Consider the following 16,229-nt stretch of genomic DNA (forward strand, 5'->3'; position numbering starts at 1 on the left):
CTTCTCATATGTGATCAGATAAGCAAAATTACTGGAATATCTTCCTCTTTGCTTCTCTTTTCTATTCAAAACACATGTGAATTTCTCAATGTCTATGCATACATTAGACAACCTTCCTCAATAATACCAAACTACATGAGAAATGGAGGTCCCTACAGAGTATTAAGGCGGCACATGGGCCGAGCGTGGTGGCTCATGCCTGTAATCCCAGCACTTTGGGAGGTCGAGGCAGGCGGATCACCTGAGGTCAGGAGTTCGAGACCAGCCTGCCCAACACTGCAAAACCCTGTCTCTACTAAAAATACAAAAAATTAGCTGGACGTGCTGGCAGACGCCTGTAATCACAGCTACTCAGGAGGCTGAGGCAGGAGAATCGCTTGCACACGGGAGGTGGAGGTTACAGTGAGCCGAGATCACACCACCGCACTCCAGCCTGGGCGACAGCGTGAGACTCTGTCTCAAAAACAAAAACAAAAACAACAGCAACAACAACAACAACAAAAACGGGGGCACATGGAGAAAGACAAGAAATCTAAGGAGGCAAGAGCTCAAAGCTTCAGGGTGAATGTCTGAACTTCGTGTTGAAGAATGGATACCATTTAGAGAGGAAGAGATGTGGGAAGGCAGTCTAGGAAGGAGAGTGTGAGCGAAGGCGCGGGAGCAGGGATGTGCAGAGCTCATAATTTAGGAAAAAGGACTGGTCCAGGGTTACTGGGTTTAAGACTGTGTGATGGGAAAAGGTGGTGAGACGGCCGGGCGCAGTGGCTCACGCCTGTAATCCCAGCACTTTGGGGGGCCAAGGCGGGCAGATCGCCTGAGGTCAGGAGTTCAAGACCAGCCTGATCAACATAGTGAATCCCATCTCTACTAAAAATACAAAAATTAGCTAGGCATAGTGGCGCATGTCCCAGCTACTTGGGAGACTGAGGCGGGAGAATCGCTTGAACCTGGGAAGCGGCAGTTGCAATGAGCCAAGATCGCACGCCACTGCACTCAGCCTGAACAACAGAGCGAGACTCCATCTCAAAAAAAAAAAAAAAAAAAAAAAAGATGGTGAGAATAAGATTAGAACAAAATTCGGTTTCATTCTCTGCTCAGATCCTGTTTCATGGATGTCTGACTCCACTCAAGGAGGCTTTGGGGATACAAAATCTAAGCACTAACGGTCCTCAGAAGTCTTCTGGGGATAAGGTTCCCTGTCCACTTCCCTAAGAATCACCTCTATGGTATCCTTCTGTGTGCAAACGAACCCACAGCGGAGGAGTAAAGATGGAGCCTTCGATTCATGAAGGTAATTTCAGGCAAGTAACTAAGCCTCAGTTTCCTCAGGTGCAAAATGTGGGTAATTGACCTGCCTAATACATAGGATCGCTGTGAAGGCCAAACGGCTAGGAACACAAGCCTTGGAATTACAAGAGTCCCACCTCTGCTCTGTCATTTACTAGCTGTGTGGACCTTACACGCTGGTAAGTCCTTAATTTTACGGAGCCTCAGTTTCTCTTCAGTAACATATTTGTAATAGTATCTACCTCCTAAGGTTGATCTGATGATTAACCAGAATAATGAATATAAAATGCTTAGCAAAAACGTGGCACATAGTGAAGTACTCAGTAAATATTGGTTATAATGGTTGAGAAAATGACATGCACTACATACATGAGGTTTCACTGTCTGAAAACATGTACGATTTGTCACCAAAAGACATCCTGGGCCGGCGCAGTGGCTCACACCTGTAATCCCAGCACTTGGGGAGGCCAAGGCAGGAGGATTGCTTGAGACCTGGGCAACAGAGTGAGATACTCTCTCTACAAAAAATCAGCCGAGCATGGTGATGTGTGCCTGTACCCCAGCTACTCCGGAGACTGAGGTGGGAGGATCCCTTGAGCCCAGGAGCAGTGAGGTTGCAGTGAGCAGAGCTCGCGCCGCAGCACTCCAGCCTGGGCGACAGAGCAACACCGTTTCTCAAATAAATAAATAAATAAAGGGATTTTAAAAAGAAAAGAAAGACTTATTCTAGAGGATTGGCTACATAGTGCAAATAAACAGAACAAAAATCTAGGGCCGCTATAGCGGGCAAATTCGTTCACTAACTCCAACCAGACCCCGCCTCCAAGCAGGCAAGCCCCGCCCGCCCCAGGCTGCACCCTTGTCCCCGCCCCGACGCGCCTGCGCAGGGCGGGCCGCCGGCGGCCGAAGCGTTGAGGATGTTGGTCCGGTGCTGTTGGGGTCCTCCTTTGGCTCATGGCGCCAGGCGCGGGAGGCCGAGTCCCCAGTGGCGAGCACTGGCCCGATTCGGCCAGGAAGACTGCCGGGACTCCAGAGTCCGCGAGAAGCCTCCCTGGCGGGTGCTCTTCTTCGGCACGGACCAGTTCGCCCGCGAGGCGCTGCGGGCGCTTCACGCCGCCAGGTACCCGGGCCAGGGATCCGGGGACCCGGCAGCTGAAGGCCTCCAGGCCGCGCCCGGGCGGCCGGCCCCGAGGGTTTTGAACTTCTGGTTGCGGAAAGCATGGGCGGCAGAGCGGTGTGGGCGCAGATCTCGGCGTCTTCTGGAGCCCGGAAGGTGCGCCGTTCCCGCCGGTCAGCCTTTGGGCGCCCAGTACCTGCGGTCTGCGCCCCTCACTCCCCGCCGCCTCTGTGGGTTCTCTAGGCGCCCCGCGACCCACGCTGTGCCGAGCCGGGGCTGGGCGCTCTGCCTGCATTCCCCGGGCCAGTCCCACGGCCTCCCTGCCCGTTTTGAGTGTGGGGAATCCGTGGCTCAGAGAGGTTATGCGATTGCCCAAGGTCATCAGCCGAGGTGGTTCGGACTAAAACCAGGTCCCACTTAAAAGTTCCCTGCTTTGCAGTTCCTCCTCCTGCCCCCCATCCTTCGGCACACCCGTGTCTCGCTCTTTTGCTCCACCTGTGCTCCTTGTATACAAGGACATAGTCCAAAAACGACCTGTTTTCCGAAGAATAAATTTATAAATCAGAACTGTTAGGTGTACATTTAGTGTTAATAATATTTAACAAATCTTGTTTACTGGGAAAGAAAATTATTTGAAATCCAACCAGTCCTGAGAGTCCATGGTATGTGGTGGCAATACCATATATGCGTCTCTGCCTCTTTTTCCCAATTAATGTTTTTTATTTCCCCATTCTGTTTTTTCCTGACGCAGTCCTCCTTCCACTTTTTTTTTTTTTTGTCATCTCCATCTCCTCTTCCCTACAAACACTTCACAGCAGCCCCTCATGTATTGAATCCTTCAATCCCCTGTGTGGTTTTCCTCCCTCCACACACCCCTCTGTGCACACACCCGGAAGGAAACCCCATGTTCCCTTTGCACACCCTCCAGGGGCTGCTGTTGTCACATGCGTCTCTCACTGCATTTACACATTTATACCAACACTTTTTTTGTTTGTTTCTGAGGCGAGGTCTCGCGCTGTCCCCCAGGCTGGAGTGCAGTGGCCAGCTTATAGCTCACTGCAGCCTCGACCTCAAAGATCAAGCAATCATCCCATTTCAGCTTCCAGAGTAGCTAGGACTACGGGCGTGCACCACCACGCCTGATTTTTAAATTTTTTGTAGAGGCGGGTTTTCACCATGTTGCCCAGGCTTTTCTCAAACTCCTGGGATCAAGTGATCCTCCCACCCTGGCCTCCCAAAGTGCTGAGATTACAGGCCTGAGCCATCATTCCTGGCCTATCCTGATACTTCTGATGATGCTTCACTTGGCAGCTCCATTACTCCTGTGCTTTCTTTATAGTGCCCCAGGACATACTCCTCATAACTCAACGTGTGCATGCAATACCTGTTTAATAAATGTACCCCCCGCATACTAGAATGCTATGCAGCAGGTAAAAAGGATGAGGTAGTACTACATGTACTGCCATGGAATGATGCCCATGTTATGTATTTTTGTTTGTTTTTTTAAAAGTAGTGTTTGAATGGCATCATGGTTATGGTAAAAAAAGTTCCATGGATTCAAAGGATATACAGTGAAAAGTTACTTCCTTCCATCTCTGTTTAGCAGTTCCCAGTTCCTTTATCCAGAGACAGCCACTGTTTTCAGTTCCTTCTAGAAATGTTCAGTGCATATACAAATATACGTACATTTAACCCATTTTTCAAAAAGACTCACATAATAGCATATATAGCATTGTTAAGAGGAAAAAAAATGCAAAGCATATGTAATATCCCAGTTGTATAAAGTATCCATACGGTATATGTTTTTGTATGCACAGGAAATCCCTAGAATGATACTGTTCAAACAGTAGCCACTAGCCACGTGTCACTCTTTACATTTTAAATAATTAAAATTAAATAATGGGCGACAGAGCGAGACTCCGTCTCAAAAAAAAAAAAAAAATTAAATAAAAAATGAAAACTGAGGCCGAGCACGGTGTTCACGCCTGTAATCCCAGCACTTTGGGAGGTGGAGGCCGGTGGATCACTTGAGGTCAGGAGTTCGAGACCAGCCTGGCCAACATGGGGAAACCCAGCCTCCACTAAAAAACACAAAAATTAGCCGGGTGTGGTGGTGCATGCCTGTAATCCCAGCTATTCAGGAGACTGAGGCAGGATAATTGCTTGAACCTAGGGGGCAGAGGTTGCAGTGAGCTGAGATCGCTCCACTGCACTCCAGCCTGGGTGACAGAGTGAGACTCCATCTCAAAAAAAAAAAAAAGAAAAAGAAAAAATGAAAACTTAGTCTCTCACACTAGTTTTAATCATTTAGCCCTAAATGCTTCATGAGTTTAATCATAAACATACTTAGCGATATGTGAAGTAGTTTTAGCTTTGAGTCATTGCCTTAACACTGTCACATTTTTCTTCCAATCTAATTTAGGGAAAACAAAGAGGAAGAGTTAATCGACAAACTGGAGGTGGTCACAATGCCTTCCCCATCATCAAAAGGACTGCCAGTGAAGCAATATGCTGTGCAGTCTCAGCTTCCCGTATACGAGTGGCCGGACATGGGATCTGGAGAATATGATGTTGGAGTAGTGGCTTCGTTTGGCCGACTTTTGAATGAGGCTCTTATTCTTAAATTTCCCTAGTAAGTTTTATTTGTAAGGAAATACAGTATAGAAACCTTGGTCTTTATAAATGGACCTTGTATATAAAAGTGATAATTTGAACTGTATGCTTTCTGTAATATTTTCTTTTTTTATTTTTACCATTATATTTTTGTGTGCATGTTTGCTTAAAGTCAATGAATTTCTCTGCCAGGTTCAGGTAACTGAAGGGCCTTTAGAAGTAGTTTATATTGTTTAAACCCAAGGTATGCTGCAAACACAGTCTGGAACACAATAGGAAATAACATCTTTCTAAAGACAGGCTTATAAATTTGAATCCAGTAACTTAAGATGTTCCGTTTCTCTGGTAACAGAGTTGATTCATACCAGGCTGCTAGGCCTCCAGTCACAGGTATAGACAAGAAAACAGGGTATAGACCACCAAAAGCAAGACCAGCCAGTCCACTCTGTGTTATGGTACAGGTTTCACAATTCAAATCACCTGTATTTGAAGGAAAATTTACAAAACTTTTGTAAGCTGTGTTTGTTGTAAGAAAAGGGATCACTGCCATTGGTAAGCCGGCAGCTGTAAGAGCCTGTGTCATGTTCAAGACGCACTGAAAAAGACTATTTGCTATGAGGCCACAGAGAGCATTAAATCCAACATATGCTGATCCCTCTTCAGGTAGATTCCTTTCTGCTTGTGGAAGCTGGTTAATTTTTCTGGTTATGATATCGAAGATTGTTAAGTTTTCCTTGATAGTATTGGGTTTATGATTTTCCATCTTGAGCCTTATGCCCTTCTCCCAGCAGCTGGTTAGTGCCTCCCCAGGTCGTCTTTAGCCACGCCGGGGCTCACTGAAGCCTTTGCTCAACTCACCTGGGCACAGCCATATTTGGCTGACACATGACTCGGCCTGATATTTTCTTTTCAAGTACTAAAGAACATTTTATTTGTGGCATGAGTTGTCAAAATGTATCTAACTCCTTATCACTCTCTATAAGCTTTCATCCACCTTCGTTTAAATTCCATATATATGCTGACAATGCCCAAATTGGTCCCTGTAGCTCAGCTCTGTCCCCAAACTCTAGTCCCCTAATACCTACTGCCTCCACAGCTCTTCTTGGATGTCTGATAGCCACTTTACTTTCAAGATACCCAAAGCATCTCCTAAAATCTTTATCTCAGTAAATGGCTACTCCATCCTTCTAGCTGCTGGCACCAAAATCCTGGAGTCATGCTTGATTTCTTACACCCCATATCCAATCCGTCAGTAAATCCTATTGGCTCTGCCTTCAAAAGCTGTGTAGAATCTGTCTGTATCTCATCACTTCCACTGCTGCCACTCTCGCCTACATTACTACAGAAGCCTCCTAACTGGTCCCTACTTCTGTCCTTGGCCCTCTCAGTCTTTTACCAATCCAGCAGCCAAAATGTATTTATTTATTTATTTATTTTTATTTTATTGTTTAATTTAGAGACAGAGTCTTGCTGTCACCCAGGCTGGAGTACAGTGTTGCTATCATAGCTCACTGCAGCCCCAGACTCAAGGGATCTTCCTGCATCAGCCTTCTAAGTAGCTAAGACTATAGGAATGTGCCACCACACCCAGCTAACTCTTTTTTTTTTTTTAGAGACAGGGATCTCGCTATGTGGCCCAACTTGGTCCCAAACTCTTGGCTGCATGTAATCTTCCGCCTTGGCCTCCCAAAGTTTTGGGATTACAGGCATGAGCCACTGTACCCTGCCTCAAAGTGATCCTTTTAAAACATAAGTCAGATCATGTCACTCTGCTCAAAATCCTCTGGCAGTTTTCTGTCTTAATAAAAGTTAGGCCAGGCCTAACTGGCCTCCCAGCTGTGCCTTGAATTTGCCGAGCATTTACCTTCTTCAAGATGTTGTACTTAATGTTCCCTCTGCCTGGAATGCTTTTCTCCCATATATATGCATAGTTATTTCCTTCTTCATGTTCTTGTTCCAGTGTTTTCTTGTTGGTAAAGCTTTCTGTGATCACTACTAAAATTGTAATATGTCCCCCTCATATTCCTCTCTGCTTTATTTTCTCCATAGCCCTCAGCATCATCTGGTAAACCTCGTACATATTTTGTTTTTTCTTGCTTATCTCCCACTTTTTGTACATAAACTCTCTGAGGGCAGGATTTTTTTTTTTTTTCTGTCTGGTTCACTGCTGCTTGTATGCCTAACACTTAGAACAGTGCCCACACATGGAGTGTGCTCAGTGAATGTTTGTTGGATTGGGCTGAACAGTGAGACTTAGAATATAAGACTTTCTTATATATACATGCTCCCAAGTGCACAGCCATGCTGATGGAGACATCATTAAACTAATGACAAATTAATAAAGTACTTAAATTGCACATCAGTGGATGATAGGTATATTGGGATAAACAGCAAAGGTGAATGGATCATTTGGTGGGGATTCAAGAAGCTTATTTTAGGCTGGGTGTGGTGGCTCACACCTGTGATCCCAGCACTTTGGGAGGCCAAGGCAGGTCACTGGAAGCCAGGAGTTGGAGATCAGCCTGGGCAACATGGTAAGACCCTATCTCTACAAAAAATAAAAAATTATCTGGATATGGTGGATGCACTTGTAGTCTCAGCAACTTAGGAAGCTGAGGTGGAAGGATCTCCTGAGCTTGGGAGGTTGAGGCTGCAGTGAGCCATCCAGCCTGGACAACAGAGCGAGACCCTGTCTCAAAAAAAATTTTTTTTTAAAAAGAAAAAAAGAAAAAGCTTATTTTAGGCAATCTGTATGTAAACCAAGTGAAGTGAGGATAGTTATGTGACTAAACTATAAAATTAGAATTGTTCATGAGATGCATAATAGGGTTTGAGTGGTTCTCTTATAGTCATAAATGCATTTTAAAATTTTATTTAAAAACTCGCAGACATCATGGGCTGTTGTAGATTTTGAGACAGAGTTTCACTCTTGTTGCCCAGGCTGGAGTGCAATGGCATGATCTTGGCTCACCACACCTCTGCCTCCTGGGTTCAAGTGATTCTCCTGTCTCAGCCTTCTGAGTAGCTGGGATTACAGGCATGCGCCACCACACCTGGCTAATTTTGTATTTTTAGTAGAGACAGGGTTTCTCCATGTTGGTCAGGCTGGTCTTAAACTCCCCATCTCAAGTGATCCGCCCGCCTTGGCCTCCCAAAGTGCTGGGATTACAGGCATGAGCCACCACACCCAGACAGAACATCTTTAGAACAGCAAATAGTTGTCTTAGCTCTGTTTTTAATTAAATTTCGTTGGTTTCTTATGGTAAGAGAATGAATTTACATGTAACTTTTTTCCTTTCAGGTGATACAAGACTTAGATTTAACTGTCAGTTTTTCCAAATTTCTGGGAAAGTTTCCTAATGAAAAGTAGCATAATAGCTTAGGTAGTGGTAACGAAGGGGTAAAGCCCACTGACATACTAATTTCTACATTTTCTAACCCAGTGGCATATTGAATGTTCATCCCAGTTGCCTCCCGAGATGGCGTGGCCCAGCGCCTGTAATCCATACAGTGCTTCACGGAGACACAGTTACTGGAGTAACAATTATGCAAATTAGACCTGAAAGGTAGCACATATTTTCCTTTCTTGAGATTTTTGTGATTTTTAAATGTTGATGTCAGCCTGTTTGAGGGGCAGTGGATGAATGGGTGGTGCTCACTAATTTCTGTGACTCCAGAGTGCTTCGTTTGCTTTTATATCCTTTCTATTTTCTCCTGGTTTCTAACATAAACCATATGTCTTTTGATATTTGTGCAGGGTCTCTTTAAAGTCCATATGTAAATTTTAATTTGTTAATTGAAATAAGATTATTAGTACTAGGATTTCTATAAAAGACATTGTATAAATGAGAGATGGATTTTTGTATGTTAATTGTTTTGAATCTTGGTTTTGCTGGCCTTGGTTTCTAAACTATGGCCAAAAAATTTGTGGAACCTGAAATAAGAATATATTGCATATCAATATGCAATGTAATTGTCCTAAAACATTCATTTTTTTCCTGTCATACCTACACCTTGGAACAATTTAGAAACGATTTAGAACAATTTTTTAGAAGCAATTATTTAGAATTACTTCAGGAGTTTATTCAGTCTCTGCCTGTTACCACCTAATTTCCCCTTAGAAAAGAATAATTCACAAGTTCACAAGAACAACGTGGTATCTGGGATTTGCTTTAACTTACTTCAGAAAACAAGAGAGGGAGTAGATGAGACAAGAGTGGCAAAACTTTGGTAGTTCTAAAATCTGAGCCAGGCATGGTGGCTCACGCCTGTAATCCTAAACTTTGGGAGGCCGAGGTGGGAGGATCACTTGAGTCCGGGAGTTCAAGACCAGCCTGGGCAACATATAAAAAATAAAAAAATTAGCCAGGTGTGGTGGTACACACCTGTAGTCCCAGCTACTCAGGAGGCTGAGGTGAGAGGATCTCTTCAGCCTAGGAGGTTGAGGCTGCAGTGAGGCAAGATCGCACCACTGCATTCCAGCCTGGGTGACAGAGCAAGAACCTGTCTCAAAAAAAAAAAAAAAAGAAAAAAAAAAATCTGAATGATGTGTATATGATGATTCGTTAGACTGTTCACTCCGTTTTTGTGAATGTTTGCAATTTTTCACAATAAACATTAAAGCTTCTAGGTTAGAAATCGAATTAACAAAAACAAAAAGTAAAAAAAATTAAAGCATATTTCTCATGAAAACCTATGACCAGTGTTTACAAAGCTTGATGTAAAATGTCAGACTTGTGGGAATGCAAATATACTTGCGTTTACTTTTTTTTTTTTCTTGAGACGGAGTCTCACTCTATCACCCCGGCTGGAATGTAGTGGGGTGATCTCAGCTCACTGCAGCCCCCACTTCCCAGGTTCAAGTGATTCTCCTGCTGCAGCCTCCCAAGTAGCTAGGACTACAGTCGTGCGCTACCATGCCCAGCTAATTTTTTGTATTTTTAGTAGAGACAGGGTTTCACCATGTTGGCCAGGATGGTCTCGATCTCTTGACCTCGTGATCCACCCACCTTGGCCTCCCAAAGTGCTGTGATTACAGGCGTGAGCCACCACGCCTGGGCCTAGTTAAAATCACCCATGGTGATAATCTAGGCAAAACTCTCATCCTTTGAGGAAGGGACTATAGAAATAAATAATTATGAACTTCCTAACTGTACTTCCATGGAAAATAAATTATTTGCCTTATGCTTTTCATATACAAATAGATATTTCTTCATGCTATTACTAATGATACAATTTTTCTGTAATTGTAATTAAATTCCTGGTATGCAACTGTATCCTTTCTTTGGTTAGGAAAAAATAAATTTAGACTCTAAATACAGGCCATATTTTGTTCTCCTGTCTTTCAAACTGACATATCTTCCTTGCTAATGGCTAACAGCCAAATTAATAGCCAGTGATAAACTATTTTTATTTATTTTTTTATTTTTTAAGAGATAGGGGCTAGCTGTGTTGCCCAGGCTGGTCACAAACTCCAGGGATCAAGCAATGCTGCTGCCTCAGCCTCCTGAGCAACTGGGACTATAGGCATGCAGACCACTGTACCCAGCTTGTATCTTTGTGTGTGTAGACAAACATTGATTCAGGAAATAGTAATCATTGTTATTACTTTATTTTGATTTTTTGCTAGGTTTGATGTAGGCCCAATTCTCAAACAAGAAACTGTTCCTGTGCCACCCAAGAGCACTGCAAAGGAATTGGAAGCAGTGTTGTCAAGACTGGGTGCCAACATGGTATAATTCCCCAATATCATACTGCTTTTTACTCATTTAGTGGGTTTCCTAAGTGGTTATAAAAAGAAGAACAATTTTGTGACTTCTAATTTTCTTAAAAACAAAAAAGAGTAGTTTCTGTCTTTGGCTTCCTAGAAATTAGCCTGGCATTTGTGATCTCATGTAAATCTTTGAGAATTTAACAAAGAGTAAGTACTGAATAAAGGCTTTCAAGTGAAACAGGTGATTTTATATGGCCTACTACATGCCATAGTGAGGCCTTAGACTATTCTTCTCAATTTCACTCTCCTCACTCTCATGTGAATACCTTGCATCCCGGTCAGAATGAACTAATAGCAATTTCCTAAGCGACTCAGCTTTCCTTCCATTTCTTTGCCTGGCTTCAGTCATTTGCGCTAGAATTCTGACCATTCTACCTATAGATGATCTTTCTTCTCTCTGTGACTTTGTATATATAGCTCATTGAAACTGCATGAGTAGAGTCTGGGTAAATGTTTAATGACTAAATTTATGTTTTCCATATGAACGGGTTAATTTTATACAGAGGAATATTTTTTTCCCACCTGTATAGATGGTATTTCCTATTCTAGGCACTTACCTCACAAATGATCTCATAATAGTAACTGCCGTTTATTGAACATTGGCTTGTGTTCTACGACTGTTCTAGATACTGTATGGACTTTGTTTTTTACCCTCTCAACTTTGAGGTAGTTGTTGCTATTGATTGTTTCACAGATGATGACATTGAAGGCCAGAGACAAGCTAAATAACTTTTCCACAATGAGACGGCTCGCAGGTGGTAGAACTAGGACTTGAACCCAGAGCTGGGTGACTCCATAGTACATTCTCCTATGAGGTTTCACTGCCTTGTTACCCATGGGGTGAGAGTGTGTATAGCCAAGCCCGGGCTATCCTGATGCCAAAGCTTCCACAGCGTTCTCTAGAAGTGAATCAATGACCTGTACTCTACAGAGAGCAGAATCTCTACTGAGGTTTCCCCAAGTAGACACCTATCCTCACAGCTTAAGCCAATGTACTACCTTACCCTGCCACGTAGATCTTTTAAAGTTATAGGTTCAGCCTTGAAAAGCCAATAGTAAAGAAATTTTTTTTAACTTGAAAAAAAAGAAAAAGAAAAAAAAGTTATAGGTTATTTCATGGTACTGAATTGTAATGTGTTTCTGCTTTTGTTCTTCTGTTCATTTTGAATATATCACACTCTTCTTTTTTTTTAGCTCATTTCAGTTTTGAAAAATTTGCCTGAAAGTCTGAGCAATGGAAGGCAGCAGCCAACGGAGGGGGCGACTTATGGTGAGTGAAGGCTGCAGAGACTCTCATCTTTCTAAAGGTTCTGCTTGTCACGATAGCATCTGAACATTCTGACTTCTTAGTTGTACTTTTCCCTTAATTTTGATTGAGTGCCCACTTTTGTGTGCTTTTCCAAAGAATGGTAGAAAACTTTTTTTTTTTTTTTTTTTTTTTTTTTTGAGACGGAGTCTCGCTCTGTTGCCCAGGCTGGAGTGCAGTGGTGCGATCTCGGCTCGCTGCAAGCTCCGCCTCCCGGGTTCACGCCATTCTCCTGCCTCAGCCTCCCGAGTAGCTTGGGACTACAGGCGCCCGCCACTACGCCCGGCTAATTTTTTGTATTTTTAGTAGAGACGGGGTTTCACCGTGATCTCAATCTCCTGACCTCGTGATCCGCCCGCCTCGGCCTCCCAAAGTGCTGGGATTACAGGCGTGAGCCACTGCGCCCGGCCTAGAAAACATTCTTTCTCCCTCTTAGCATATAGCCTCATGAAGGATTGAGCATTTTTTTCTAACTTTTTGATTTTGAAAATATTAAATAGAAAGACCAGTATAATAAACACCAGTTTACCCCAGAGTCAACAGTTATTAATGTTTGTCCATATTTTCTTTCTCTCTATGTATTTAGTATGTGTATTTTAAATTTTACTTATTCATTTGGAAGTATGAATCATGATCTTTCATCTCTAAGTAGTGTGCCTTTCCTAAGAAAAATGAACAATTTCCTAATAGCATCCGATGTTCAGTTCATATTTAAGTGTTCCTAATTGTCTAAAAATTTATTTTATAGTTGTTTTATTTTTCAAACTAGGATTTAATTGTAATTAGTTGTTATGTCTTTTTAGTCTCTTAAAAAATTCCTCTTTTTTTCCTCGCTCTATGTCATTGACTTTTTGAAGAGATCAGGCCACTTACTTGATTTGTTTTCTTACAGTGTTGTTTAACTTGTTCCCTATCTCTTATATTTCCTATAATTAGCTCTAAAGGTTTGGCTGGATTCAGGCTTAAAGTTTTTGGAAAGAGTGTGTTTCAGTGACATTTGTTTTCTTCTTTTTTGTTTTTTTAGTACAGTTAGGAGTATAAACATTTGTTTCAGTTTTTAATTTTAGGGATTACTTTTTATTTTTCTTTATGATTAAATGTTATTTTTTGAATATGTAAAACATATAGCTGATTCAAAAGTTAACATACCTAGAGAAGTCTCACTTTTGTCCCCTACAGTCTTAAGGTACCACTTGAGTAAGCCAAGATATCAGATTGTACTAAAGCAAGTGAAGCTAAGTTTGATCACTTGGTTGAGATGGTGACCACCAGATCTTTCCAGTGTTAAGAAGTGTTTTCCCTTTTGCAATTAGCAGGTAATCTGTGGGGTAATACTCTGGCACTGTGCAGATATCCTGTTCCCTAACAACCTTTCACGTGACGGTTTTAGTACAGATTGATATTCCTTGCCCAAATGAATTATTTCACTATGGATTACAAAATGGCAATTTTCTAATTCCTTTTACATTTAATAGCTGGTATTGTTCTGGAAAGAACAGTTTTTCCTCATTAATCGGAGATGAATTTTAGTTCATCCTAAAATGGGGACAGGGGCTTCTTTCTCTTTAATTAGAATAAGAAGTTGATGCCATTAATTGCCTTCAATTTTGGTGTCAGATGCGTTCTTTTTAGTATCATTTGACACGTAGATTTTCATTGATTGTGTTTTACAGTCATAATTCTTTGTGTTGCTCAAATTTCCCATATTTGCCCGTGGGAGCCCCTTAAATTTGGCTCCTACATTCTGTTAACACTCTTCACTTCCCACTAGTTTGGAGTGCTTCCTTGCTTCCACCACAATATGTCCCAGGCTCCCCTATGTGTCCTGTGGCCCACATTGAAATCAACCAGTGTGATTTCCAGGGAGCTTCTGTTCATTTTAGTGGGGCTGATAATTAGAGGTCATCTGGTACAACAATGTATGGCAAGATAAGGTATCAGTGGACGAAACTAGAAGTTATATTTTTAAAAAATATTCAAGCTCATATTGTTTATGATTCAAATTTATCATTAAAGGGTTTTCCTTATATTTTCTCACACTATCTTTTTTTAAATATTAACCTGTTTATTTGCTATTCATAACATCATTTCAGCATTACAATACCAGTATTACTACTAACAGTAAAAATACTAAGTAAGACTTAAGATTTCTTTACAGTTTTCCTTTTTGATCCTTAGAATATATCCTAAGGATATACAGTCAGATTACTGCCTTCAAAACTTCCTGGTAATGATTATTTTTTCCATGTGGTTTTGTTACCTAGTTTCATATATAGTTAAGTTTCAGGTTTTTTTTTTATTTTAGGGATTGTTTTATTTTCTTTTATGATTAAATTTTATTTTTTGAATGCATAAAATATTTACATGGTTCAAAAGTTAAAACAGCTTAAAGAGGTACACTCATAGAAGTCCTACTTCCATCTCTATCTCATCTAACCCATATCCCTCCCTCTATAGGTAACATTTTTATTAGTTTCTGATTTAGTCTTCCAGTGTTTCCTTTTGCCAAAATAAGCAAACACATACATAGTGTTATTTTTTATTTTTCCTTCGCAAAAGGTGGCATAAAATACATATTCTTCTATGCCTTTGTTTTTTCACTTAATAGTGTATCTTGGAGACTACTTCCTATTAGTAAGAAGAGATTTTCCTCTTTCTTTCTTTTTTTTTAAGATAGGGTCTCTGTTACCCAGGCTGGAGTGCAATCGTGTGACCATGGCTTACTGCAGTCTCAACCTCCCAGGCTCAAGCAGTCCTCCCACCTCAGCCTCCCAAGTAGCTGGGACTACAGGTACATTCCACCATGCCTGGCTAATTTCTTAATTTGTTGTAGAGACAAGTTCTAACTATGTTGCTCAGGTTGGTCTTGAACTCCTAGACTCAAGCCGTCCTCCTGCCTTGGCCTCCCAAAGGCATGCCTGGCCTCCTTTTTGTTTTTTTATGGTGGCATAGTTCTCAGTTATGTGAATATATCGTAATTTACCCAACTGATGTCTTATTGATGGGCATTTGGGTTGTTTCCAATCTTTTGCTATTTCAAATAATAGTAAGATTAGGAAGATAACATGGTTATTCGGAATAGTATAGTAAAACTACTTGGAGTAGTTTTAATGTACCTTATTCACTGTCAGTAATGTTGAAGATCTTTTCATATATTTAAGAACTATTTGCATTTCTTTTTTCTGAGTGGTAGTATATCTTTTGCCCATTTTCCTATCAACATTTTGGTCTTTTTCTTCTCAGTTTTTTGAGTACTTATATTTTATAATAGAGAAATTAGTCCTCTCTGAGATAATTTGCAAATTCAGCTTGTCATTTGTTTTTTGACTTAACTCATGGCATTTCTTTTTGTCTTTTTTTTTTAAAAAAAGTTTATTTTGCCTAGGCATAGTAGCTCACGCATCTAATCCTAGCACTTTGGGAGGATGAGGCGGGTGGATCACTTAAGGTTAGGAGTTCGAGGCCAGCCTGGCAAACATGGCGAAACCCCGTCTCTACTAAAAATACAAAAAATTAGCCAGGCATGGTAGTGCATGCCTGTAGTCCCAGCTACTCGGGAGGCTGAGGCACAAGAATCTCTTGAGCCTGGGAGGTGGAGGTTGCAGTGAGCTGAGATCACGCCACTGCACTCCAGCCTGGATGACAGAGAAAGACCCTGTCTCAAAAAAAAAAAAAAGTTGATATAGTCTCATTTCATAGTTAGAAGGGCATTTTCTACTCCCAGGATGTAAAGAAGTTCACCCATGTTTTATTTTAGTATTTATATGATTATTTATTTATTATTTTTACTTGATATATGGAAAATTTTGAACATATAGAAAAGTCAAGAGGTTAGAATGAATTCTCTGGTATCTCTTATTCAGTATCAACAGCTGTCAATTCATGGACACTGACCCTGATGTTCATTTTTGCTCTTGGTTTTATCTTGTAGCCCCTAAGATTTCTGCTGGTACCAGTTGTATAAAATGGGAGGAACAAACTTCAGAACAAATATTCAGACTTTACCGTGCCATTGGAAATATAGTAAGTTGGGAAGTCAGGTTGCAGTTCTACCTAGTTGGTTTTCTATGTGTGTAATTTGCTTTCTAAATGTTTTTATTTAGGAATAATCCCAAATAAAAGTATCCCAAATA

At 41.5% G+C, this 16,229-nt stretch overlaps 2 protein-coding genes across 3 annotated transcripts in view; one reads left to right on the top strand and one right to left on the bottom strand.

The window, feature by feature from the left end:
- Positions 1 to 2,154: 2,154 nt before the first annotated feature.
- Positions 2,155 to 16,229, top strand: part of MTFMT (mitochondrial methionyl-tRNA formyltransferase) — a 28,093-nt gene continuing 14,018 nt past the window's right edge. Inside the window, exons 1-6 of one of the 2 annotated variants that reach the window (XM_055276708.2) lie at positions 2,155 to 2,407; positions 4,827 to 5,036; positions 8,461 to 8,583; positions 10,647 to 10,749; positions 11,985 to 12,060; positions 16,028 to 16,119. In XM_055276708.2, coding sequence (XP_055132683.2) covers positions 2,205 to 2,407; positions 4,827 to 5,036; positions 8,461 to 8,583; positions 10,647 to 10,749; positions 11,985 to 12,060; positions 16,028 to 16,119 — 807 coding nt within the window. In that variant the 5' untranslated portion in view covers positions 2,155 to 2,204. Of the gene's footprint in view, positions 2,561 to 4,826; positions 5,037 to 8,460; positions 8,584 to 10,646; positions 10,750 to 11,984; positions 12,061 to 16,027; positions 16,120 to 16,229 lie in introns of both variants that reach the window. The other variant, XM_063638944.1, reaches the window with a different exon arrangement.
- LOC129482393 (transmembrane protein 126A-like) lies at positions 5,065 to 5,780 on the bottom strand. Its single transcript, XM_055278161.2, has one exon. The coding sequence runs from the start codon at positions 5,778 to 5,780 to the stop codon at positions 5,190 to 5,192; it is 591 nt and encodes a 196-aa protein (XP_055134136.1). The 3' UTR covers positions 5,065 to 5,189.

Source organism: Symphalangus syndactylus, chromosome 5, assembly GCF_028878055.3.
Source record: "Symphalangus syndactylus isolate Jambi chromosome 5, NHGRI_mSymSyn1-v2.1_pri, whole genome shotgun sequence".
NCBI lineage: Eukaryota > Metazoa > Chordata > Mammalia > Primates > Hylobatidae > Symphalangus > Symphalangus syndactylus.